A 27,964-nucleotide genomic window follows, 5' to 3' on the forward strand; every position below is an offset into this window, starting at 1 on the left:
AACCCGTTTAATTTCAAGGACCCCCAGTTTGACATGCATTAGTCTACAGACATTTCTATCTCTGGGAGTGGGACCCCCAATTTATAATTGTAAAATCAATGTTAATTTAACTCTGAGAGTGTACAAATGTGTACATTCTCAGAGTTACAGACCCATGAGGGTCCATTTGGTTCCAAACTATCATTTAGCTGGGGACCCCCTGGAACTCCCTCAAGGACCCCTGGGGGAGGAAAAAGTGGAAAATATTCACCGGTCACGACCAATGTCAGTAGATCGGAGCTACATATAGAGGGAGAGGTTCCATATACTTTAGGTGCTACTGTTTGCCCAGGAAGTTCAGACGTGTGCTCAATAACTGATATCCAAAACGTTTCCATAGAGTTGATATTAAAGAATCATTGATTCTCTCTGTAGCCGTTGTCCTATACATCAGCATTAATAAACTGTCAAACGCACAAGGATACAGATCTTAAGAACACAGTTTGCCTCTGATTGATTTAATCCAGCAAGTGTTGGTACATATTAGTAGATTCTAGTAAAGATTCTGGTCATCTGCATACTGTATCATAATAATAATAATAATAATAATAAGTTACAACAAATCACTGCACACACATCATTGCATCCTTTCATTCTGCTCCTTCACCTGCGGCCGCCTCGCCACATTGAAATCGGACAAAGTCCAGGACTCGTGCTTCCTGTCCTTTGAGGAACTGTGCCACTGTCCTGCTGGGGTCTAGGAGGAAGGTCTGGGCCAGCAGGCGAGTCTCGCGCTCACCACGAGGCAGATCGTCCATGTTGCCCAGGGACAGAGGTGACTCCCCCACCACATGTTGACCCAACTTATGCCCCAGGGCCTCCTGGGAGCCCTCCTTTCCACCACGGAACATCACCAGGGCGCCATAGCGGCCCATGGCCATGTCACTCTGGCCAGTCACACTGGCGTGTACATAAGAGCCAATGTGCCATCCAGCAGGGACCCCCACTGTCACAGCCCGCTTCATTGCCATGTTCTCACCCAGACTACCTATTGTGAGAGCCACCTGGTCAGACAGTGAAGCTCCTTCAGTGACACTAAGTTTACTCAGCTGATCAGCTGCTAACATATTCTTTACATATCCTGCCTCGCCTCGAGCTTTCGTCCGGTGGTGATCCATGGCGCCAAATGCCACATCCTTAACCAGTTGCTGGAACTTCTCATTACGTGCAACAAAGTCTGTCTCACAGTTTACCTCCACTATAACTGCAGCTTTGTCTCCTACAAAAAGACCAATCAGACCCTCTTTTGCTTTCCGACCCTCCAGCTTGTTTGCTCTGCTCCAACCTTCTTTCTGAGCTTGATCGTGTAACCAATTCTCAGCCTGCGTTATGTCATTGTCAAACTTCTCCAGTGCTTTCTTGCAGTTTATGAAGGGATATCCCGTGCTCTTCCTCAGCTTCATCAGGGGGGCTTTCTCAGCAGCCAGGAGGTGACAGCCTGTGTGTAAGGATTGCACATACTGGCAAACTCCTGTTCTTAATGATCTAAAAACAAAGGTCAACAACATTGTTGTAGTTATATTCTTTATTTATCATTAAAGATAAACCGAGGATATAAATATACTACTCAAATGGGGAAAGGTTGTCCGAGTTTAGAACCCGCCTCACTGGTGTCTGCACTGGTAAGAACCTAACCTCAATGTTAATTAATAATAACCACTCTTTAAAAAGGGCTTCGGCTGAATGCTTGTCACGATGACGATGCCAGTCGGCTGGAGGCTTGTCACGATGACGATGCCAGTCGTCTATATCCATATAGAACAGCTCGGTCCGAATATGGAGATTGTGATACATACATATGGTTGGTAAGATACGTCGGATAGCTCCATATATGGTGGGTAACTCTGACGACCTATCAAACTAGAAATGCAGTTGTCGAGCTGACAACTTGCGCATTGCACACAAGTAGGCCATGTATGGCCTACTTATGCCCCAGGGCCTCCTGGGAGCCCTCCTTTCCACCACGGAACATCACCAGGGCGCCATAGCGGCCCATGGCCATGTCACTCTGGCGATTACCTGTCGCTTATAAGTGACGTTCCAAGCGCCGCCGAGTTTGAAGATACATTATCCATATTTGTGGTGCATGGTGTGAACATGCAGGCGTATATGAATTCTTTACCTGCCGCGGAGCTCCGACGGTACAAAGAAAATTTTAAACTTGTTAGATTATCAATTTGTCCATATGATTTGCCTAAAAGTAGTTGGGAAAATGACCCAACTAAATGGCCAGGAGTGACATATCCAGATATTGTCAACTATCTAGTGGATTCTCCAGGTTTGTAGATAATACAATATCAATTAGAATCTCTTATTTATTACAGTTTTAATAAATATACAATATATGGGCTATTTATTTATATAGCCCATATATTGCAATTTCACAGGAATTGGGAGCTTCATGCATGAAGAATAATATAATAAATTACTTTTCAGGCAGTCAATTTCAGTCTGTGTAATCCTATATAGCAGCATATGCTCCTCGGATGATTTTGCCTGACTTCTTGATATTGTCAATCTATATCATATTCAGTAGGATTGATGGTTCACATGACGCTCGTCCTTCACGTGCGTCGTGGCGCGACTTGCCCTGTTTTGAGCGCCTGGCTAAGTTATGTACATTTGTAAATGTTCAGATTTCAAATAGCCTATAAAGTGCTCACCCCCGGGGACACGGATGTTAGAATTTTGAACGGGCGGCTATTAACACCCGTGCATCCCGTATTGTTCAAGAAAATGCATTTTAATCCGATCGGTGACCATTTTCTATAAAGGTTATAATAATGCATGAGTGCAATACACCTCCCAACCGATAAGGGCACGTAGTTGAAAGCATATAGCGAAAAATTTGAAATTGGCCAGTCGTCGGAGAAAAATGCTTTTTATTGAACAATATAAGGACTACACGGGTGCTAATACACGTGCAAATGTCTAACATCCGTAGCTCCGGGGGTGAGCACTTTATATTTGAAATCTGAACGCTTATGTACACTTAAACGTTGTAAATGTAGCAAGGCACTAAAGACAGGGTGAAGTTGCGTCATGACTGACTATCATAAGTTTCCAAGGCTATTTTCACTGTGACATATGCCTGCATAAGCTTCATTTGAATACTTAATTTCCACCACTTGTGGAGTTCACAAACTTCTTCTGAATGGTTTCAGGGGTCTATACGACCCACACCATGAAGAACCACAGATCCCTGGAAGCTCACATATTTTTTACTAGTGGATGGGTGCAGCCAATCTATCATTTCCAACCAGAGGGGTTGAAGGGCATCATTTTTAAGGCCAAGGTCAAGCCTTCCTGGAGGATAACTGAGGCATATCACAATGCCTGGGTTGCTGCAAATATGGATGGGAGCATAATTACTGCTCATTGCGACTGCACGGCAGGGTAGGTGTTCATTAAACAAAGGTAACTGTAAAGGCAACTTCAACAAAAGGATGCCAGTGAGGGATATGGTGTGAATGAAGCTCTTTCCAACGCGTGGTGTTGACAGTAAATCAGATCTTGTCGTGGAGTGCATTTAAGGTTTTATTTTGATTGCAGGGTGTTATCAAAGCACAACATAAACCGGGTACTTAACTGTAACTTAAACAAACTGTTGTTGCAAAATAAACCAAAATTAACTCATAACAACTGAAAAACAAACAAAACACGCACGGTTGAAAAACTGTGTGGCTTCCCTGTGGAGTTTCCCAAATTCCCTCCTGCTGCGCAGCTGTGACACCTACAAATAGGCTGTGCTGAGATTGGCTGAACCCGCCTATGCCCAGGTTGTCATAGCAACTTCACAATGAGTTACCCACAGTACAAAATCATCACATTGGCTACAACACTCCGGCCCCTAATTGTTACTGTATGAAAACATAACAATTCAACAAATACAAAACATTGTAGCCAAATAAATAGTCCACGTCAGTGTTCAACTCATAATGTTCATTGTTCATGTAGTTCATAATGTTCGTGTATGTATCCAAAAGGGTTGGTAACCCCAGTAATAGAGAATGGGTTTCAGTCTTTATGCGATCGGTCGCTCCAGGACGTTGTACTTGGTCCAGACTTTCACAGACCGCACAAGTCCATGTCTGTCAGGAAAGGTCTGCAGGACCCTGCCCAACAGCCAGGATCCACGAGGCGCATTCGAGTCCGCTACCATGATAACGTCTTCTGCGACAAGGTTCCTCTTGTCCTTGGCCACCGTAGTCTCTCCTGCAACAGTGGTACGTACTCCCGAATCCATCTGTGCCAAAAGAGATTGGCGAGGAATTGAACTTGCCTCCATTGACGTTTGGAGTAGGGGTAATTTTTGTTGAAAAGCTGTGGTGGTAGAGGAGGTTTGCCTTTCAACGAGAGAATATGATTTAGAGTCAAGGGTTCGAGATCATTTGGATCCTCTGAGGTTTTTGTGATGGGACGGTCATTCAATATGGCTTCCACTTCGCATAGGAGTGTTTGTAGTCCATCATCCAGATGCTGCTGATGAGGAATAAAGTTAAGCACCTTCCTGACCATGTGAATGACCCTTTTCCACACTCCATGGTGGGATGCAGCTGGAGTATTGAAGCTCCACTTCACTCCAGAATTAAGTAGTGAGTCTGAGACTTTCTTCTGGTTCAGATGAGAGAGAGCTTCTCTCAGCTTACATTCTGCTCCAACAATGTTGGTTGTGTGCTGGTCCTTCGCAGGAACGAGTGGAAGTTGTGTGTCATCAGGCGTGGCTCCTTTGCCAAGCCTTCCTCCCATAGCAAAGACCCTTTGCTCAGCAAGGTGGTGGTCGGTGGGCATGACAACATTGTCTTCTCTCAAAGCAAATTTCAAGCAGGATGGCCAAGCATCCAAGTCTTCTTGCCGTGGGATGTTATCACGAGTCACAGGCATCTTTCCTTGGGTGTATACATCAGGCAACTCAATGTAGGTATTACTGTTGAGTGCAGCGACCTCTAGTCCTGAGATGACGTGACTGTTGAAGCTTTCTTGATTCATTGTTTTCATTAGGAATCTAGTGTTCCTTCCTCACCTTTAGCTTCCTCATCAGTTGCTCAGAGCAGAAAGTGGATGAACTGCCGGGATCTAGGAATGCATAAGTCTTTAAAGTTGTGCTGCCTTTCTTTGCCTTGACCTTTACAGGCACAATAGACAAGACGCAATCCTGTGCTCCGGCCCCTATATGGCCGCAAGTCTTGGGAGTGGTGGCTCGACTCAGCCCGGTTTCTTCTGGCGTGTCCTTTGATTTCATTTCTTCCCATTCCTTTGCATGGATATGGAGAATGGTAGGGTGTTTCAGGTTACATACTTTGCAATACAGCCTACTGTGACACTGTGAATTTACGTGCCCAACAGATAGACATCCAAAACAAGCACCCTTCCTTTTTAGAAAGTCAATTTTGTCACAATGCTGCTTCTTCTCCATCTTGGGGCACACATCCAATACGTGGCCCTCTTCACACAGCAGACAGGATTCTTTTGTAGGCTGATCAGGTAAGTCTCTCTCCTTTTCATTTTCAGAAAGCACAGATGTAGCAAAACTGCTTCCTTTCTCCTGTATGCGTCCCTGTGACGCTTTATTTCCAAACTTGAGTTTTGACAATGAGACTGATGTGTCTTGAAAGTCTCCATAAAGTGGGTCAGAAGCAATAGACACTTGTCTCTCCATGAAGTTCACAAAGTCACTGAAACCTGCCTGACGGTGACGTTTCTCCTGATGCTCAAAAGCAATGTTTCTCCATTTTTCTCTCAGTTTGTATGGTAACTTCATGATTATTGCACGTATGTTAGATGGCATATTCATTTCTGACATGTAGCTGATGTCCTCCATAGCATTACAGCAGATGCGTAGGAACAATGAAAATGCTTGTAAAGCCTTGATGTCCTCCGATTTCACAGGTTCCCATCCAAGTGCTCTCTCCATATATGCAGTGGCTATTTTCTGCTCATTTCCAAAGCGTTCTTGTAAGAGCATCCTGGCCTTTTGATACCCCCTGTCAGATGGCATGTGTTGACAGCTCTTCACCAGCTCTCTAGGTTGCCCTCGAGTATACTGCTCCAGGTAGTACAAGCAGTCCACACTGCTAGCAGCTTTTCTTTCCACTCCATGTTCAAAGGCTCTAACAAATGTGTTGTACTCAAGAGGGTTTCCTCTTGAGTACCAAGACATGCCGATCTTTGCGGCATGTCTTGGTCCTCCTCATTGACTTGGTTCTGTTGCTGTGGTGGATGTCACCCTGGCCAAGACCTACGCTGAAAAGACTATCAGCGGAAGTGGCGGAAGTGTTGCGTGTAAGATAACTACGTCACGCGGTGCGGCTGTGTTTACTAGTCCCCACCCAATGATCATTTCAGCGGGAATACATTTTCGGGAACACAACGCTGCGATTGGTCAAAAAACGTTAACTTCCGGGGGGGGGGGTTACACGGCGGAAGTCCTGCCTTAGATAGCTTATTTGTCCTAGGTTGTGACCAGGCTCTTCTTTTTCGCAGTTAAGTGAGCCTGGGACCGAGGCTAGGTGGATGTACAGTGTGATGTAGAGATCTTTGTGTCATGCTGTCTTGGTCCTCCTCATTGACTTGGTTCTGCTGCTGTGGTGGATATGCAGTGGAATATGACTGTTGAAACCTTTGAGGCATGCTTGGGTTGTGATTTGGAGCATATATTTCTGTTCTGGTTTCTTGTGAACTGGTTTATTTGCACCGTGCTCCTGTTCCAATTGGCATTGTGGCTGCAGTGTTGAGCCGACTGTATGGCACCTGTAGCTGCTGAGACTGTAATGGCGTGGCTTTGGCAGCTCCTGTGGCTGGATTGTACTGGTTGTATGGGTTCTGATGTGGTTGAGTCGGTTTTGCAGCTTTGCTGCCTCCTGTAGGTGGAAGACTGTATTGACTGTTTGAGTCCATTGACTGTGCTTCCTTTGCCATAGCAGTTTTACTGCCTCCTGTTGGTGGATGATTGACATGACGACTTGAAGTTTGTGGAACAAATTGCACAGCAGAGGGGTTGAGAGCAGACTTTTGTTTTGACACATATGAATTCATTCCATCTGTGACTCTACTTCCAATGTCAGACCCTCTGTTCCTGAGGACAGTCACCTTGGCTGTCTGAGCAGCAATTTGACTTTGCACTTCAAGCAATTCCTTTCGTTTCCTTATTTGTTCCTCCATGGCTTCCAGCTCATGCTTTTCTTTTAAGGCAGCCTCCATAGTCAGGAGTGCAGCCCTTTCAGCCTCTGCCTTAATACATGCAGATGCAGTAGAAGACATTGAATGTCTAGAGCTCCCATGTGACACATTTGAGTTACCTCCAGTAATAGAAACACTGTAATTTGGCCCAATATTATCCACATCCTCATTTCCATTTGACACAGCATTGTTATTTGAGCCATCATTATTCAGAACCTCATTTGCATGTGACACGGTATTGTGATTAGAACCAATGTTTCCCAGAACCTCATTTGCATGATTTGACCCATCAGTGTTATTTGGACCATACACAACCTCATTTGCATACTTGGACACATCTACATTGACTTCATCGTCATCATCATCATGTGTAGGCGTGCATTGCTCCCTGTTTGCACGCACCCATTTTTCCATTTTGTCAATTATTTAATTTACATTGTGCATGTGATTCTGAAACCATTCCGTTTGTTTAGACTCATGCAACCTTGTAGTTTCCCCACACAATTTCCACAACATTTCATGTTTGATTTGCATGACAGAAACATTTTCATTTGAACCCATCAATTGATCCAATTCCTTAGCCATTTTGCACAATTTCTTTAATCCAGAATTCCTTTTGCAATGACATGATCTTTGACTCCAATGCTTTATACGTGAGTTTAGCAGGCCTTTTACCAAGTTCATGCTCCGTTTCAGTTTGATTGACAGCTGCATTCATTTCTACGTTCATTTCCTGATTCCCCAGTTACTCATCTTTATTTATTTAGCAATCGGCGGAGGCTTTATTACTAGTGGGATTTGCCGGTGTTTTATTTTGATTGCAGGGTGTTATCAAAGCACAACATAAACCGGGTACTTAACTGTAACGTAAACAAACTGTTGTTGCAAAATAAACCAAAATTAACTCATAACAACTGAAAAACAAACAAAACACGCACGGTTGAAAAACTGTGTGGCTACTGTGGAGTTTCCCAAATTCCCTCCTGCTGCGCAGTGCGCACCTGTGACACCTACAAATAGGCTGTGCTGAGATTGGCTGAACCCGCCTATGCCCAGGTTGTCATAGCAACTTCACAATGAGTTACCCACAGTACAAAATCATCAAATTGGCTACAACAGTAACATTTTACTTTTGATTGTATTGGACTAGGTTGTCATTGAGAATATACCCTCCTGTTATGTTTCAGAGTATGTTATTAATTTAATTTCACTGATCTGTGGATGGTTCTTAAAGCAATTATTTTCCTTAATTTTCAGTCTTGGTGAGACCTGCTCACATGTAGGTGCCCTCCTATTTAAAATGGAGGCATCAGTGCGTCTGGGGATCACTGCTGTGGCATGCATAGATATATATAAGCTCTAGATAGCTCACCCGCGCTGTTGGCCAATGGAGAGCGACGTCGTTACGTGGCGGCCATCTTACCTCGGGACACATAACATTGTGTCTATGGGGCATGTACTCTTAAATGACCATAACTTGCTCAATTTTTAACCGATTTTCAAACGGTTTGGTTTGTTATAAACGTCAGAGACGTCCGCATACGTATATGATTTTATACGACGTTCATATAAAAAACATAAATTAAGCAGATAAGCGTCCTGAATCATAGCCACGTTGACGTTTGTAATAAACCAACCCGTTTGTAAATCCGTCAAGATTTGAGCGAGTTATGACTGTTTCTGTTTGAGCTGCCATTGAACATACTGTACTGTAGCCCCGAAGTAAGATGGCTGCCGGGTGAACGACGTCAGAAACTCCGCCTTGAGCCATCTAGTGTTTATATATATATCTATGGTGGCATGCACAAGCATTGCTTGTGAATGGAACAATGTCCATGTAAAAATGTAGAGGCTGTCCCAATTAAGGACGTAATCCTATATAGCAGTGCGGCAAAAGAAAAGAAGGAAAAAAGAAAATCCTGCCCCCACATTCTACTCTGAAAGAAGAGAGTATACTGCTTGGACTGCTTGCAGCAAGTGGTGAAAAACCAGTAGGGTTAAGTAGTTTTGCCACACATGCCCATGATTTTTATCAGCCTCCTGTGACCCCAGTTGTGAACCCCCCCACAATCATTATCCCCCCTATTAGCCCACTCTACGGTTCTGAGAACCATATGCCACATGTTCCACCCATTATGGAAGAGCAGGTTGCTTTGTTGGAGAAAGAAACTCTTGACCAGGCTTCTGGTTCGAATGATACCTGGCATTTTCAGAGGGCAGGCCGCATCACTGGCTCAACTGCACATTCAGTATTACACACAAACATAGCCAAACCAGCAAATTCCACCATCCTCAAAATCTGTAAGCCTGCATCTCAACAGCTCCGCAATATCTATCTTCAATGGGGAAGAAATAATGAGCAGCATGCCATCCAGACCTACACCCATGCCCAAGGACTTTGTAGCCCCACAGAGAAAAGACAGCAGTTTATTTCTCAGGATATCAGGGGTCATTCCAATATTAGAGTGGAGAGAGCAGGGTTTCGGATTTGTAAAGAACAACCCCATCTCGGTGTGTCCTGTGATGGCTATGTCCACTGCGACTGTTGCGGGAAAGGTGTGCTGGAGGTGAAATGCCCATACAACTGGGGACACAACACAACCATGACCCTTGACGACTGGCTACGAGATCCCAAGGGACATCTGTCCAGTCTAGTATATTTGAAGGAAAATCATTCCTATTATACACAGGTAAAAACTAGAATTGATATTTTTGAGTGGTGTAAACCACTCCTACAACTGGCTTTGTTAGTGCAGAAAAAATGAGCATGGTTGCTATGTTCACTCTGTTCACCTGGGTGTGATTTCATTACGTCAGACATGATTTCATTACGTCAGACAGGCTATATAAGACCTTACACCACTCAGTTCACACGGGTGTGATTTTAAAAAAATAAACAAATGAATCAAAAGAACAGTAAATGTAGCCTACAGTATGTACTTATGTAAAGGCATTTGAATATATATATTGTTTTTCACCCAAAGACTCAGATGCAGATGTTTGTCTGTCAGACAAAATACTGTGATTTCGTCACCTGGACTCCACAGATGGCTGTCATCTTCCGGGTAAAGAGAAATGATGTCTTCCTCACAACAGCACTGAGCAAACTCGAAGCATTTCGGGGATCACACATCTACCCAGAGCTTAGGACAAGATGCCGGGAGGCAAAAGTGAAGGGAAAAGTATGACCAACTACAATTAATTGAATGTGTAATAAAACTTCACCAAAGTGCTAAATGTAAAAACTGTAATATGCATGTACTTCAAATGAAAACTTTTATTGAACAGAACATTTCAGTTGGTGTGTGTGTGTGTGAAAGAGCTAATACAAAAATCTGCTACATATATTTTCCTTCATATGAGCCAATTTTGGCTCTGAAAAAGTTTTGAGCATCAGGCAATAAATGATTTTCATTTACATACCAATGTGAATCTGAACATTTGACTTGACTCTTCCACTTCTTTGCCAGAGAGTTGCTTACGGCCCTGGGTGAAGGAAGGGGTTAGCAGATGTGCTCCCAGCACAGCAAAGTCATCCCGCAGCAGGAAGCCTCTGTCAGCCAAGATCTGGGGGGGGTGTTGGGGGGGGGGGGGGACAAGCAATGGTTTATAGGCTCTGTGCTTAACTATAGCTCTTGAAGTTGGCATACCCATTTTATGTTCTGGGTCATTTTCCACATTGCCATTCGATTGACTCTGTAGCAGATTTGAACTTGTGAAGATGAAGATATGGATAAATGATCCAACTGGTATGCCAACTTTGAGAACCCTGGGATTACATTATAGCATCAGATTCCAGATGACATGACTTTACCTGATCCCCATGATGATGGTAGTTGGGGGAAAGAAACCCAGAGGCTCTCCCTCCCCATCCAGTGCTAAGGAAGGTGATGCTCCCAGCTGGACTGCACGCTATAAAATATTTTATAGTTGTGCTCTTTTTATAATTAGAGTAGGTTTGGGCCCTGTTAAAGTAAAACACATTGGATTAGTAGTTTCTATTACAAGTATTGAAATCATGCTTAAAAGTTTCTATAAAGGTTGAGTTTATAATGTATCATAACTCACAATTCCAAAGTAATGCATTTATAAGGCTGAAGCCTTGTCCCACACGCCCCAATCCATAGTACCTACCTAGCTTTAAGATTTTTCGGTGATTCAATTCTTATTTCAAAGCAGTCCACAATACAGGTGAACTTTGGAAACAGAGCTTTCATAGCTGGGGGTGTTGTGGTGTGAATGCACTCCCTGTCTGGCCAGTGTATCAGAAACTGATTTTTTGAATAGAGCAGGTTGATCCACCTGGAAAACATATCCCGTATGGTTGACTGTCCAATGTTGAGTGTATGGCTAAGAAGTGATGTGGCCGGATTTAGTCTCAGTTTAAGGAGGACAATGAAGAGCTGATCCTCTGGGGCAAGTTTACTCTTGCTGACCTCAAACGGCATCAGATAATTACACAGACACTGAAATGTAGTCCAGCTCAGTCCTGTTAGATCTCTGCAGCGCACATCATGTCCCCTCACACTCTCTGCCTTTAAATTGCAGAGCCATGCTGCCTCTCTTTCAATTTTGAGTGCATTGACCTGCCTCCTCAATGCCTCAATCTCACTGGCCTGGTCCATTTCCTCTCCATCCTCACCACTGGCCTGGTCATCGTGGCCCATTTTTGCTCCAGCCAGGCCCTCCAGGCCCTCCTCTTCACGGTCACTGGCCTGGTCATATTGGTCTGATCCAGACAGGAGGCCCTCCTCATCACTGGTCTCATGTCTTTGCCCTGTGTCCTCTCCTCTCATCTCATCTCCTCCTCCTCGTCCTGTCTCCTCTCCTCCAGTCTCTGTCCCCGTTTCAATCTCCTGGTGGTTTCTTTTTAGGGAATTTTCGAAACGCCTAATCTGTAATTCGGGTGTGGTTCTGGGAGGACGGGAAGGAAATATGGATGGAACATAGTCGGGGTGGGCAGGGTTTAGACTTTTCTAAACAGTGAGAGGAATGCTATTCCAAAGTATAGGAGCTGCGACAGCAAAGGCTCGGTCGCCCCTGAGCCTCTTCCTTGTTGCTGGGATGGGACTTCTAGGAGTCGTCTGTCTGCTGACCTGCGGGTCCTGATGGAGGAGGAGTATGATAGGAGGTCAGAGATGTACACTGGTGTGTACATAAGAGCCAATGTGCCATCCAGCAGGGACCCCCACCTTCAGTGACACTAAGTTTACTCAGCTGATCAGCTGCTAACATATTCTTTACATATCCTGCCTCGCCTCAAGCTTTCGTCCGGTGGTGATCCATGGCGCCAAATGCCACATCCTTAACCAGTTGCTGGAACTTCTCATTACGTGCAACAAAGTCTGTCTCACAGTTTACCTCCACTATAACTGCAGCTTTGTCTCCTACAAAAAGACCAATCAGACCCTCTTTTGCTTTCCGACCCTCCAGCTTGTTTGCTCTGCTCCAACCTTCTTTCTGAGCTTGATCGTGTAGGGGGGCAGATCTGACAGCGAGAGGAATGCTATTCCAAAGTATAGGAGCTGCGACAGCAAAGGCTCGGTCGCCCCTGAGCCTCTTCCTTGTTGCTGGGACTTCTAGGAGTCGTCTGTCTGCTGACCTGAGGGTCCTGATGTTCTACAAAAGTAAATGGAAAAAGCAGATGAAAAACAGATTAACTTGCATAATAATGGGTTAAGAAAAATGGAAACATATTAATTACCCCTTTGCATATGCAAAAAAATAAAACATAATAGCAAAAAATGCAGTGAATGAGGCATGAATAAGAAATAATTAAAAATCAACTAAAATAAATTCATGAACATGCCAACAGGTTATCAAAGTTTGGCATTAAACGTATTTAGATAGCCCGTTACTTACCAGTGATGAAGTGCTTCTGACACACGTAAAATAATTACTCGGCTGATCAGCTGCTAACATATTCTTTACATATCCTGCCTCGCCTCGAGCTTTCGTCCGGTGGTGATCCATGGCGCCAAATGCCACATCCTTAACCAGTTGCTGGAACTTCTCATTACGTGCAACAAAGTCTGTCTCACAGTTTACCTCCACTATAACTGCAGCTTTGTCTCCTACAAAAAGACCAATCAGACCCTCTTTTGCTTTCCGACCCTCCAGCTTGTTTGCTGCTAGAAAAAGTTGAAAGCAGTACTATTTATTTGAGCGAGTTTTGTGGTAGTAGTATTGATCCATACGCGTCCCAGTCGCCTTCTCCAGGCGGAGTAGCCCTGGTCCAGTGCTTACAGCGAGACTCGCTGCTCCCTCCCTCCCTTTTTCATTGTCTCCCCATCGTCGTCCGATGAGCTATACCGGGAAACCATTGAAGAAGACGATCAACCCGGAATGTTTTGAGGTAATCTTATTGTAGAAAATGCCCTTCTATAGTGATCAGAAATCATAAGATGATCGCTACAAATAGATGCTTAGATAATTACTACTACTAGTCAGATCATGACGCCAAAATGACTCACCACGATGGCCCCCAGCCATTAGCCAGCACCTTTGGTGCTGGCTAATGGGGGGGTTGGTGTCGATCGGTTGGTCGGTGCATTGGTGCTGGCTAATGGCTGGAGGGGGCGTTGGTGTCGATCGGTTGGTCGGTGCAGTACAAATGTATCGTAGCAGGCATGCACGCATGGCAGTACAATTATTTTATATTGTAGCGTGCCTTATAGGCGATCTGATCTTTAGAGTAATGTTCGCTCCTTTTATTTACTGTCTACAAAGACGGAGAACAAACATGCATCGTTTACTGAAGCAACGCGTGGTTATGATGACCTTGCTACAAGGATCGGAGGGGGGACGGGGAGTGAAGCTAACAGTAGCGTATTATATAAGATCTGTATGACGTTTCATTGACGTCTGAGCTTGCATGATAATCGCATTCATTGTATATTGTATACAATCATGATTGTACATTGTTTAGTGTGTCTCCGTGTGATGATGACGATGATGTCAGATAGCCTACGTTCCCCCCCCCCCCCCCAACTGGCTATTGGCCGGGCTGACTACAGCTAAATGTTTATTTTTATATATTTAGAACTGGCATCAGATGAGGAGGAGGAGGAGGAGGATGATGATGATGATGATGATGATGATGATGATGATGATGATGATGATGATGATGATGAAGACGAAGAGTCAAGACTGCGATGGAGTTCTCCGACACTGAACCGGATGCATTCATTCATTTCAGTTGTTGTTTTTTTTTAATTTAGCCTACACACACACACACACCGTCAAGAACAACTGGAATGCAGTGGTTTGGGGACACTGGGTAGTTTGGGGACAACTGTTTTGTATGTAGGCCTATTTATTTTCTGTAATATTTATTATAATTGTATTATGTTAGTCATAAAAAATAAAATACGCTTTTACAATGAGTTAGACCTGTCATGGCTATTTTGTTCACTATTCTGAGGTTTATGGTTTGACTAAGCGAGTTTCAACTGTGATTTACTCTGTAACGGTAGATGGTAAGAACCCAATTTTTTGTTATAATACAGTATACATTCAAGTCTATATTTTGATACATATCATGGGCACAAAGTCATATCAAAACAATGTCCTTGGATGTGTTTTTTATCAAAACTGTTTCTTCACAACAGGTTTTTGAGATACATGCATGAATAGACAAGGTACTGGTAAGACTATGTAAACATGGTATATATCAAAATGTGCGTTAGAATGTCTACTTTTACCCCAAAAAAGAATTGAGTTTATATGATGTTCCAATTCAGAGATAGGGGGACTTTTAGCTGGATAGGTCAGATTGATCATGACTGACCATGCTATTTATAGATGGCAAAATATCTACAGTGGTACATTGAACTAGACAACTCACCCTTTAAAATGAGATATTGCATGGCTATGTACGCCCAGCAGAAAAAAAGTTATTTAGAAAATAAAACTTCAACCGGGCATAACTTTTTTTGTTGTCCTAGAAACACTACCCAGTGTAAATGCAGGCTCTTTTAAGGTCTCTGAAGGTCTTTCGTTGTCACACATTCACAACAGAGAATTTTCAATAAATCATTCAAAAACGCCATTCTGCCATAGAGAAGTCCACAAACTATATAGAAATCCTTGAAACTCTCAAAGAGTTAAGGAGGGAGGAGAAAGTGGAGAAGAGTTTCCTTGGGTTAGAAGTACAGGATTGGATTTTGGTGTGGTAGAAAGAGGTTTTAGCAGTGGAGAGGGAGAAGGCAGAGAGGAGTGAGTGAAAGTGGGAGAGGTCATCAGGTAGCTTTGTCTTGTGCCACCTTCTTTCGGCTGCCCTTAGAGGTGTTCGTTCAGATCTGAGAGTTTCAGATAACCAGGGAGCCGGTGGACATGAGCGAGCTGGCCTGGATGAGAGCGGGCAGTGTTGGTCGAATGCAGATGAGATAGAGGAGAGGAAGGATGAGGTTGCAGTGTTAGGTGAGAGAGAGAGGAAGGACTCCAGGGCGGGTAGAGAGGGGAGAATAGAGGATGAGAGGGAGGAGGGGTTTAGGGACTTGAGATTGCATCGGGTGGTGATGTTCGGAGGGTTAGTAGGTTTGGGCGGGAGGGTGGAGAGAGAGGGAGAAGGTTATGAAGTGGTGGTCAGACCTGATTAAGGGGGTAACAGAGAGTGTAGAGGGAGAGCAGGCTCTGGAGAACACAAGGTCCAAAACATTACCAGCCTTGTGAGTGGGAGGGGAGGGAGATAGGGAGAGGTCAAATGAGGCCAGAAGGGATGTAACGGGAAGATACTTCTCTGCTGTAGGTAGGTTGAAATCACCCAGTAGGATCAGGGGGGTGCCATTCTCCGGAAACGAGGTGATCAGAGCATCTAGTTCTTCCAGGAAGTTCCCAAGGGTTCCTGGGGGGCGATAGAGCACAATGAGGGTTAGGGGGACTGGTTGTGATATTGAGATGAAATTCACATGTGGACAGAGAAAGGTGAGAGAGATTTAAGACACGGAAATTCCATTTGGGGAACATTAGTAGTCCTGTACCACCCCCTGCACCTGTTGGGCGAGGGGTGCGGGTGAACTTGTGAGAAACAGAGAGGGCGGCCGGGGTTGCAGTGTTATCTGGGGTAATCCAGGTTTCAGTCAGAGCAAGGAAATGCAGAGACTTGAGGGAGGCGTGGCCTGAAATGAATTCAGGCATTTTCTTCTTGGTAGCTGCGTGGCAGTTCCAGAGGCCTCCCTCCACCACAATGTGGTGACTGGGTGAACGAGCTGGATAGATGAGATTTGAGGGATTTCTGAGACGGGAGAAATGGTGACTAGGACGGCATGAGGAGGCCAGTATGGGGATGGTGGGAAAACACATTGTACACAGATACAAATAGGTAATATATACAGTGGTAGTAATAATAATTAAGATAGTCGTAATAGTGATAATAATAATAATAATAATAATAGAAATAACAATAATAGGTAGTGAAAAAAGGATGATACAAAACCCTGGGAGGTGGCCTCCTTCGCTGGATGTGTCTGGATGTCCTGGTCTTTTAGCTTGGGCACTAGGCTATAATAGTTAGCCTGTGTGAATTTGTTCGATAAGGATCGAGATTTGACCAGCCGTGAGCCAGAGTCTAGTGTGGAGGAACAGGGTAGGAAAGGAAAGGAACTCAGAAAGCTCAGAGAAGTTTGAAGAGAAAGACAGACAGAAAGAGTGAGGGACCGAAAAAAAGTGAACGATAAACAGATGTAGATGATATTAAAATAGAAAGAAAGACAGTGAGTTAAAGACAACCAGAAGGAGTGAATGAGTGAAATATTAAGAAGAAAGACAGTACAGATAAAATTCAGAGTATGCTCCCACCTACTGTAACCAATTGCAGATATAACAAGCAGATATCAGGATTCTGCTGTTAGGTCCTGTCACACCGTCAGTCTGAAGGTGGTTTGATTTGAGGCAGATATAAGTGGAGCTACTGTCTAAGAGCTCTTGAAAACAAAAGGTATGCAACGACCAAGGCTGTTTTGATTAGCCAATGGTGATTGAATAGCTTCCCTGCTCTCTGCTTCAGATCAAAAGGACAGTCTGATGGTGTTGACAGATTGGTCAATAGTTAAAAGACACACAACCAGAAAAGAGACAGGAATATTAAGAAGAAAGACAGAATAATAATAAGAAAGACAGTACAGATACAATTCAGAGTATGCTCCCACCTACTGTAACCAATTGCAGATATAACAAGCAGATATCAGGATTCTGCTGTTAGGTCCTGTCACACCGTCAGTCTGAAGGTGGTTTGATTTGAGGCAGATATAAGTGGAGCTACTGTCTAAGAGCTCTTGAAAACAAAAGGTATGCAACGACCAAGGCTGTTTTGATTAGCCAATGGTGATTGAATAGCTTCCCTGCTCTCTGCTTCAGATCAAAAGGACAGTCTGATGGTGTTGACAGATTGGTCAATAGTTAAAAGACACACAACCAGAAAAGAGACAGGAATATTAAGAAGAAAGACAGAATAATAATAAGAAAGACAGTACAGATAAAATTCAGAGTATGCTCCCACCTACTGTAACCAATTGCAGATATAACAAGCAGATATCAGGATTCTGCTGTTAGGTCCTGTCACACCGTCAGTCTGAAGGTGGTTTGATTTGAGGCAGATATAAGTGGAGCTACTGTCTAAGAGCTCTTGAAAACAAAAGGTATGCAACGACCAAGGCTGTTTTGATTAGCCAATGGTGATTGAATAGCTTCCCTGCTCTCTGCTTCAGATCAAAAGGACAGTCTGATGGTGTTGACAGATTGGTCAATAGTTAAAAGACACACAACCAGAAAAGAGACAGGAATATTAAGAAGAAAGACAGAATAATAATAAGAAAGACAGTACAGATAAAATTCAGAGTATGCTCCCACCTACTGTAACCAATTGCAGATATAACAAGCAGATATCAGGATTCTGCTGTTAGGTCCTGTCACACCGTCAGTCTGAAGGTGGTTTGATTTGAGGCAGATATAAGTGGAGCTACTGTCTAAGAGCTCTTGAAAACAAAAGGTATGCAACGACCAAGGCTGTTTTGATTAGCCAATGGTGATTGAATAGCTTCCCTGCTCTCTGCTTCAGATCAAAAGGACAGTCTGATGGTGTTGACAGATTGGTCAATAGTTAAAAGTTAAAAGACACACAACCAGTGTGTTAGCCGCCCTGCCCTCATCCAGCCATGACTGCAGAAGTGCAGCACAGTCTGAACATCACAGCGGTCCGGGTCGGCAAGTGCAGAACAGGCACCAACAAACCTGGTATGTTGCAATAGCAGACGGGGCTCTGGAACTCTGCAACGTATGTAGAACTCCGTCTGGGAGACCTAGGGCCAAGCCCATAGCTGGAGGCGATCGGGGCGAGTGTGCCACAGGGCCCCCCCGAGATGCGAAAGCAGGTCGGGCCTCTGAGGCAACTGCCACGGTGTCCCTGCGACCAGAGACAGTAGCACCCTGAACCAAGGGTGCTACTGTCCTACTGTCCATAGACCTACAAAAGGCTTTCGACACCATTAATCACGACATATTGCTAAAGAAATTATATAGGTACGGTATCAGAGGTATTGCCCTCACCTGGCTCAAAAGCTACCTTGAAGGAAGAAAGCAATTTGTTAATTTAAACGGACTAGATTCAGCTACCCTACCAGTAACATGCGAGTCCCCCAAGGCTCTGTCCTTGGCACAAAACTATTCATTCTCTACATCAATGACATCGCGGAAGCCCTACAAGACCTACACTGTGTTTTATTTGCGGACGACACCAGCCTGTACTGTTCCGGGGTAGACTTCCAACACCACAATTTGTTAATTTAAACGGACTAGATTCAGCTACCCTACCAGTAACATGTGGAGTGCCCCAAGGCTCTGTCCTTGGCCCAAAACTATTCATTCTCTACATCAATGACATCGCGGAAGCCCTACAAGACCTACACTGTGTTTTATTTGCGGACGACACCAGCCTGTACTGTTCCGGGGTAGACCTCCAACACCTCCTGCAGGTAGTGGAAGCTGACCTAAAAAATGTAAAGAAGTGGTTTGATATGAATATATTATCATTAAATATAAGCAAAATTAAATTTATTATATTCGGTAATAAAAATATAAATTCATCAATTAAACTAACCATAAACAACAAACAAATCGATCAAGTAACCCACATAAAATTCCTATGAATCATGATTGACAACAAACTCACATGGAAACCTCACATAGACTATTTAAAAACTAAAATATCAAAAACAATAGCAATCCTATATAAAATGAAAGACATCATTAATACAAAATCACTCCAGACATTATACAATTCTCTAATTCTACCATATCTAACCTACTGTGTCGAAGTCTGGGGAAACACATACAAAACTATATTACACCCCATTTTTATTCTACAAAAGAAAGCAATAAGAATTGTCAACCGGGCTGACTATTATGCGCCAACAAATCCACTATTCATTAAAAACCGCACATTGAAATTCGCAGATCTAGCCAACCTCAACACAGCAATAATAATGTACAAAGCATATAACGGGTTGCTTCCAGTCAGCATGCAGGAGCTATTTAAGCCTAGGGAAAGCAGGTATGAACTCAGGGGAATCGGAATTTTCAAAAAGACTACAATTTCACGGACTAACATCAAAGAGAGATGTCTATCTGCCATTGGGGTGAACCTATGGAATAATCTGGACACTGAATTAAAATTAAGCAATTCAATCATAAAATTCAAGAGAACATATAAAACAAGGGTAATTGAGGGCTATATGGAATCACTCTAAGTGTTAATTATATATTAATAGTAATTATACAGTATATATGTGTATCCCTGTACGTATACATCTGTGGGCATATGGGTAGTTATCTGTAGACTATGCATAAATGACTGTGTGTGTGTGTGTGTGCGAGGATATACACATCTCAAAAGCAAACTCAAACAGTATTCATGTATATGAGGCAACCACTTCATATACATGTAAATACATGTATGTATGAACATATGTAAATGTGTGTTTGTATTATGGGCGTATGTATGTATGTATGTATGTATGTATGTATGTATGTATGTATGTTTATAAAATAAAAAAGTGAATAATTATTATTATTAGTAACATCATCATCATTGTTACAATTATTATTATCACTATCACAAGTGGTAGAAGTAGTGCTTTTTCTGTCAATTGATCAAAAAATAAAAATACAAATAAGTTTTTTTTTTTCCCCACATGATTTTGTCTAATCCTTTTTTTAAATCAGAAATGCAGCAATGTTGAAATCTGATTCCTTTATTCAGTCTTTGTTTCCTTCTACAAGATTACTGAAATCTCAAAAAGGTGGGCATAATAAGCTTCGGCTTCAGCCCTTCCCTTTTCGGTCAATTGTATCATGTCAACCCCTTTTCTCTATGTAACAATGTTGGACAAACCATGACAGAGACAAATAAACTATCCATCTAAGGGCGCCTCAGCCAACGTGGGGCTATCAGAAGCAACCGATGACCCTCCATCTCGACTCTGTCCAGCGTCGCCTGGATCAGAGGAAATGGGGGAAAGGCATAGAGCCGTGTCAGTGGCCAATCGTGAGCCAAGGCATCTAGGCCCAGAGGCCCTGGAGGATTTGCCAGCGAAAACCAACTGGGGCAGTGAGTGGTTTCTTGGGAGGCAAACAGGTCCACCTGTGCCCTCCCAAACCTGTCCCACAGTTGTTGCACGACCTGAGGGTGGAGACGCCAGTCCCCCTCTCTCGGTCTCTGGACAGCAGCGGAGTTCTGGACCCCGAGAACATACTCAGCCCGGAGAGATGTGAAGTGAGCATGAGCCCACACTAGAAGCTCCCGCGTCATCTCATGAAGACGGCAGGACCTCAATCCACCTTGGTTGATGTAGGCCACAACCGTAGTGTTGTCTGACCCGACCAACACATGCCGGCCTTCCAAATACTGAAGAAAATGCCATAGAGCTAGGCGCACAGCTCTGAGCTCTAGGACATTGACGTGTTGGACAGACCACGGCGAATCCCAGCGGCCGCTGGCCGCCATGCATCTGTACACTGCAGCCCGACCTACCAGAGAGGCATCGGTGCACAACAGTTCTCTGCGTGTCACCCCGCTGAGCGAACTCCCTGACTCCAAGAAGGAGCGGGCACGCCACTTGGTGAGTTCGAGCACACAGGACTTCGTCACCAAGAGACGACGGTGTCTGTGTTGCCGCTGATTCAGCTTGTGGGCATTGAACCAACGCTGCAGCGGTACGAGAAGAAGGCCTAAGGGGACCAACGATGAGGCCGCTGTCGGCAAGCCCAGTAGGTGTTGGCCGTCCCTGACGGACACTGTCCGTACCAGGCGGAACCGGTGGGGAAAGGACAGAATCGTCTCGACTCTCTTGGCGGGCAGACTCGCCCTCATGAGAGACGAATCTAGAGCCATCCCCGCAAAGACCATGTCTTGCGAAGGGGACAAACAGCACTTCCCAGAGGATTGCCTCGCCTGGCAGAAGGGCCCCCACGCCCTCTGTTCCGGCGACGCAGGTTCCCTCGTGCTACTCTGCCACTGCCCCCGGGGCTGGGCTTGGTACTGGGGCCGGCGAGGAGCAGGACTGAGGCGTCGCTACAAGCCGGCCAAGTCTTACAAATATATAAAGCTTTATCACACACAGTAGCCCTTGGCTTTATACGGGCAATAGCACAGAAACTCAATATAATATATACAGTTACCTATGTAACGCATAAAACTCATCACACGCCATATATTATCCCTTGGCATATGGGCGACAGGACAGAAATCACAACATATACAGTTACTTGAGTAATGTATAACATACATCCAACTTCATCACACACCGTATATTGGCCCTTGGCCTATACGGGCAATAGTTTACAAACAACACAGTCACCTGTCAACTGTGCAACGCACAAATATATAAAGCTGTATCACATCGCGTCATCAGTGCCCATACCCGAGGCGGGGTTGGCGAAAGGGGCCTTTCTGTGTGGAGTTTGCATGTTCTCCCCGTGTCCCCTAGGGTAGGTACCCTCACAAAAACATGCCGTAATCCTGGTCTCTAAACTACCTCCCCCTGGCTAGCCGGGGCGCTTGATGGAGGGGAAAGGAACTGGTCGGGTGACAGCACAGAAAGAGTTAAATATACAGTTACCATGTAACGTATATAATATATGAAGTATGAATACAAACTATATCACACACCGTACATTGGCCCTTGGCTCATACAGGTGACAGGACATAAATAGTTAAATATACAGTTACAGTGTAACGTAATAACATATATAAACTATACCACACACCGTATATTGGCCCTTGGCTTATACGGGCGGTAGGACAAAAGTATAATATACAGTCACTTGTGCAACGTATATAATATAGAGAAACTGTATCACACTGCTTAGTAGCCCTAGGCTTTACAAGGGTGACAGAAATACAAATAAACAGTTACTTGTGAAACTTACAAATGTATAAAGCTTTATCACACACCGTTCAGTAGCCCTCGGCTTTATACGGGTGATCAGCAAATCAATATAGTTACTCGTGCAACATACAACTGTGTGTTTAGCCCTTGGCTTACACAGGCGATAGAATATAAAATATATAGTCACTTGTGTAACGTTTTATAGTATACAGAACCTTATCACACACCGTTCAGTAGCCCTCGGCTTTATACGGGTGATAGGACAGAAAATCAATATAGTTACTCGTGTACAGAGTTGGGTGTAACGAGTAACGGAATATTTCGTTACTGTAATCACACTTTGGTCGGTAACGAGTAATATAACGACACTCCTCCTCCAAATTGATAATCACATTACCGTTACTGGTCGCTGTAGCGCTGCAGTTACTCGTTACTTGCGTCATGTGGCTGCTTTCAGCAGTGTTTCTTTGGAGAATAATGCACACAACGGAGATGAGTTGAACATGAACATTAATGGTGTGCCGAGTCGTGTAACATATAATAAGATGTGACATTCGTGAACTATTCAGATCAATTGAACGGCTCTTTGAAATGAACGATGGGAATCGGTTCACAGTAAGGAGCCGTTCCTTTTTTTAGAGGATGGGGAGCTCCTTCTTGCGACTCCACTGAGCAGCACTGAGAGGGTAAAAGTATCACCTTTCCTTTTAGTTTTATTACTTTTCTCATTTGATAGAACAGAAGTATTGTTTTGCACAAAGAGTTCTATCATTTTTTTTTTTCTGTTTTGCTAACATTTGCACTGATATAGGCTACTCAGTAAAATCTGTGTTTATTAAAGGTCCACTCCATGGTACATCCTGAGTGTTAATTTAACTCGGAGTGTCCAAATGGAACCAAATGGACCTATGTACAAATGGGACAGGTCCATTTGGTTCCATGTGTACACTCTGAGTTAAATTAACACTTAATTGGGATATATTACACCAAAGGACGGTTCAGGCCTCTACAGGGTTTAAAGGACCACTTCTCAACCTATCTTCATATAATAGGTCCTCACTAATAAACATGATAAAATGGCACCAATTTTTTTCTACTCAGACTGTGTCTCATAGGAGGGCTGTGGGCAGTTTAGAAACCAGTCCAAGGTTATACAAGGGACATTAAAGCAACAACTCCGTTTTTCCAACTCAAGTCAACTTTTTTATTTTCCAATTTTTTTCATGCATGTTGGCTTCACTTGTTGATCGTTTGGTTCTTTAGTCAGGTTGAAAACCTTTGAAAACAAAGAAAGACATATTACCAATTGTCCAATCAACAAATAAAAATTAGTTCTTGTTTTTAAAACAATAAATTTAGGCTAAACAATCAAATGTCTTTAAAACACTAAATGTATTAAAGGTCAACACTTAAAATATTTCAAAGTAAGTAACAATTTGGGAATAAAGAAATAAGAAAATAGCTGATGTTCAAGCTTGTAGATCAGCTCTTTTCAACTAGTGTAACATAATAAATCATTGTCCACATTCAGAAGTCTTAAATTCTTAAATGTAAATAATTTTAACTTTGTTCTTTTGTAAAGTATACTTTTAGACTTCCAAATAAATGAAAACTTCCAAGCACAAGATGAAAGCAATTATGCAATGTGAATTCCTTCCCAATCCAACTAGTTTACTAAACACACTAAGCAGTATTGCAAACATAATAATAAAACAAACATCACCGACCATTGGCCTCCTTGGACTTGGAACCCATGAGTAGGACTTGCTTCTTGTCTCTGGTCATTTGTTTGTGAGAATGCTCCCTCCAGCCTTTTCAGGTGTTTCAGCTCAGGCAAACGAACAGCCATCTTGCTGGTGCACTCTGGGAGATGTAGTTATGAGGTCTGAGGTGTCATATAGAAGACTCTTGCCCCATCTCTGAGTTTTGACTCAACAAACATTGTGATCTCACTGTCAAAGCAGAGGGATGTGGTGCCACCTTTTAGAATGCTTACAACGAATGCTTCTTAAAAATATATAAATATACAAATGAGCCAGTCTTTTGAAAGGCTCTTTGAAAGGAGAGATCCGGCTCCCTTCAAAGAGCCATAAATCCCATCTCTGTGACCTAGCCGCAATTTGCAACTCTAGATTTTGGGATGAATCTAGAGTTGCAATACCCTCCATTGACTCCCTACTCATCCAATTTGCGTTTGCGATCTGCTTGTATGAAACAACGTTAAACTCACCATCATTGCAGCTCTAGGCAAAGCTTGAATTATCCTCTTTCAATCTGCCGAGCTTTTGTTTCATAAAAATCCACCATAGACATGTTATGAGCTACTTTCTGTCAAGAAATTCTGTGCAGGTGATTCTTTTTCTAAGTGTTGCAGTTTGGAAGCACTCGTTTTTGGTGGTACGCAGGGCCGTTCAGTGACATACAGTACGACGAGTGCTTCCAAACTCCAGCACTTAGAAAAATAATCACCTGCACAGAATTTCTTGACAGAAAGTAGCTCATAACATAACATGTCTACGGTGGATTTTAAGTTTAACGTCATTTAATACAAGCAGATCGCAAACACAATGTGGATGAGTAGGGAGTCAATGGAGGGTATTGCAACTCTAGATTCATCCCATTATAAAATAAACTAGTTGAAAATTGCAGCTAAATGCACACCGTGTGTTAGCCCTCGGCTTGCATGGACGATAGAACCAATATAATATATATACCGACACTTATGTAATATAGTATATGGAAAACCTTATCACACACCGTTTATTAGCCCTTGGCTTTATACGGAGGGACAAGACAGGACAAAATAACAAAGTATGTAGTGCTTGTGCAACTGAAATGTGGATCAGTACTAGCCTGGCTAATAAGCCAGACCGAATCAGCCGTTGGCAAAAAAATAAATTGAAACAAGATAATTTACAGAAATACAGCAGAACCAATATCTTTGCTTCTGTTAAAGCTATAATAATAAAATTGGTGTCAAAGTGTACATTTTTGGGGCCAAGTAATCCAATTCTATAGGTTTCAAGGCAAAAAAAAACAATCCTATTCTTGTTACCAAGACAATAGGGGTGAAATATGCTAATTTAATTCGAAATAGTACGTTTTGGCTAGGATCAGGTGATCCTGATCCTAGCCACTGTGCACTCGACCAAAACATAATCCACTGAGAGTTGAAGGTCTCAGACCGATGGTGCCATCAGGACCACATAATCTGCAAAAAGCAGTGAAGCAACCCTTAGCTCCACGAACCATACCCTCTCCTCCACGACTGCGTCTCGAGATCCTGCCCATGAATATCACAAACAGGATAGGTGACAATGCGCAGCCCTGGCGGAAGAAAACCCCCACAGGAAACAAATCCAACTTACTGCCCAACACACGTGACAATGTTCTCGCTTTGGATGTACAGAGATTGGATGGACCTCAACAACGAACCCCTCAACCCATATTCCTGCAACCTGCATCTACAAAACACATGTACACTGGATATGCCTATACTCCCAGGCCTTCTCCAGAATCTCTGAAAGAGTGAAGAGCTGGTCAGTTGTTCTACGGCCAGGACGGAATCCCTGGGCTTTGCCACTGTGGAGTTGCTTAACTGGCTGCTGACATTCAGGCCTGTCGGCACCTTGCAACTGCCGGAGTCCCCCGGGATAACATACCCCGATAGGGGTGCTTCAGTCGGACAGCTTCCCTGGCCAACAGGGTGTTCTCAGACCTTCTGACCACAGCTCACAGCCGCAGCAATACAAGCTTTGAACATTGCCCATTCCCATTCAACGTCCCCAACTTCCACATGCAGGGATGCCAGAGAAGTCCTGCCGGAGGTGCCTCCTCCCAACGTCTCCAGTTCACCCGCGCTAGACGCTTGGGTTTGCCAGGTCTGTCCAGACTTCACCCTCACCACCAGATGGTGATCGGTTGACAGTTCAGCCCATCTCTTCACCAGAGTGTCGAGAACATACTGCCTCAGGTCAGCTGATACGATTTCAAAATCGATCATCTTAGGCCATAGGCTGCTCTGGTACCAAGTACACTTATGAGCATATGTTCGAACATGGTGTTTGTTATGGTCTGTCCATGACTAGCACAGAAATCCAATAACAAGCCACCACTCGGGTTCAGATCAGGGAGATTGTTACTCCCAATCACACCACTCCCATTGATTGATTGATTGATTGATTGACTAGGATTTGCAACCTCATTGTAATGACCCTAAAAATGTACACTTTGACAAGAACTGTACCATTATAGCTTTAATAGAAGCAAAGATCCATACCTTTGCTTCTGTTGTATACTTCAAATGGTGGTGGCCATTTTTAAACGCATATATTTTAGAAATGAAGAGTGATCTTATTTGTCTTTTTGGATAATTTATTTGTATTGCCCTGCTAAGGTACTTCCATACAAAAGTAAATACATGTGTTAGGGGGAGGGGGTATGTTACCCTGTTAAAACGTATTTTTCTAATGAAATGTGCATATTTCACCCCTGTTGTCATGGTAATGAGAAAACTATTGGATTGTTTAGTCTTGAAACCTATTTAATTGGATTCTTTGAAGCAGAAATGTACACTTTGACACTCATTTTATCACTAGAGCTCTTAAGCAAAGATATATATGCTGTATTGCTGTATATGGTGGCGGCCATTTTTAAAAACACACATTTCTGAAATGAAGAGTGATCTTATTTGTATCTTTGGATAATTTCTTTCATATTGCCCTAAGGTACTTCCATGATGAAATAGAAAACTAAATTAAAGTTTTATGGGGATGGGGAGGGGGTGGAAAGTTACCCTGTTAAAACGTATTTTCAAAGACATTTGCATATTTTACCCCTGTTGTCATGGTAACGAGAAAAGTATTGTTTTTTTGTGCCTTGAAACCTATAGAATTGGATTACTTGGCCCCAAAAATTTACACTTTGACACCAATATTATTATCATGGCTCTAACGGAAGCAAAGATATGGGCTATGCTGTATTGTTGTATATGGCGGCGGCCATTTTTAAAAATGCATATATTTCAGAAATGAAGAGTGATGTTATTTGTCTCTTTGGATCATTTCTTTCCTATTGCCCTAAGGTGCTTCCATGCCAAAGGGAAAACTAAATTAAAGTTTTAGGGGATCAGGGGGTGGAAAGTTACCCTGTTAAAACATGTTTTTTTGAATGAAATTTGCAAATTTTAACCCTGTTGTCATGGTAACGAGAAAATGATTGGGATTTTTTGTCTTGAAATCTATTTCATTGGATTCCTTGACCCTAAAAATGTACACTTTGACACCGATATTATTATTATAGCTCTAACAGAGGCAAAGATATGTGGTCTGGTCTAATAGTGGTTCATTGTTGGTGGCCATTTT

At 43.2% G+C, this 27,964-nt stretch overlaps 1 protein-coding gene across 1 annotated transcript in view; it reads right to left on the reverse strand.

The window, feature by feature from the left end:
* Positions 1–629: 629 nt before the first annotated feature.
* Positions 630–27,964, reverse strand: part of LOC306943933 (elongation factor Ts, mitochondrial-like) — a gene marked incomplete at both ends in the record, with an annotated part of 292,477 nt that continues 265,142 nt past the window's right edge. Inside the window, one exon of the mRNA XM_079530487.1 lies at positions 630–1,499. Coding sequence (XP_079386613.1) covers positions 630–1,499 — 870 coding nt within the window. The remainder of the gene's footprint in view (positions 1,500–27,964) is intronic.

This window comes from Electrona antarctica (assembly GCF_951216825.1).
Source record: "Electrona antarctica genome assembly, chromosome: 2".
Taxonomy (NCBI): Eukaryota; Metazoa; Chordata; class Actinopteri; order Myctophiformes; family Myctophidae; genus Electrona; species Electrona antarctica.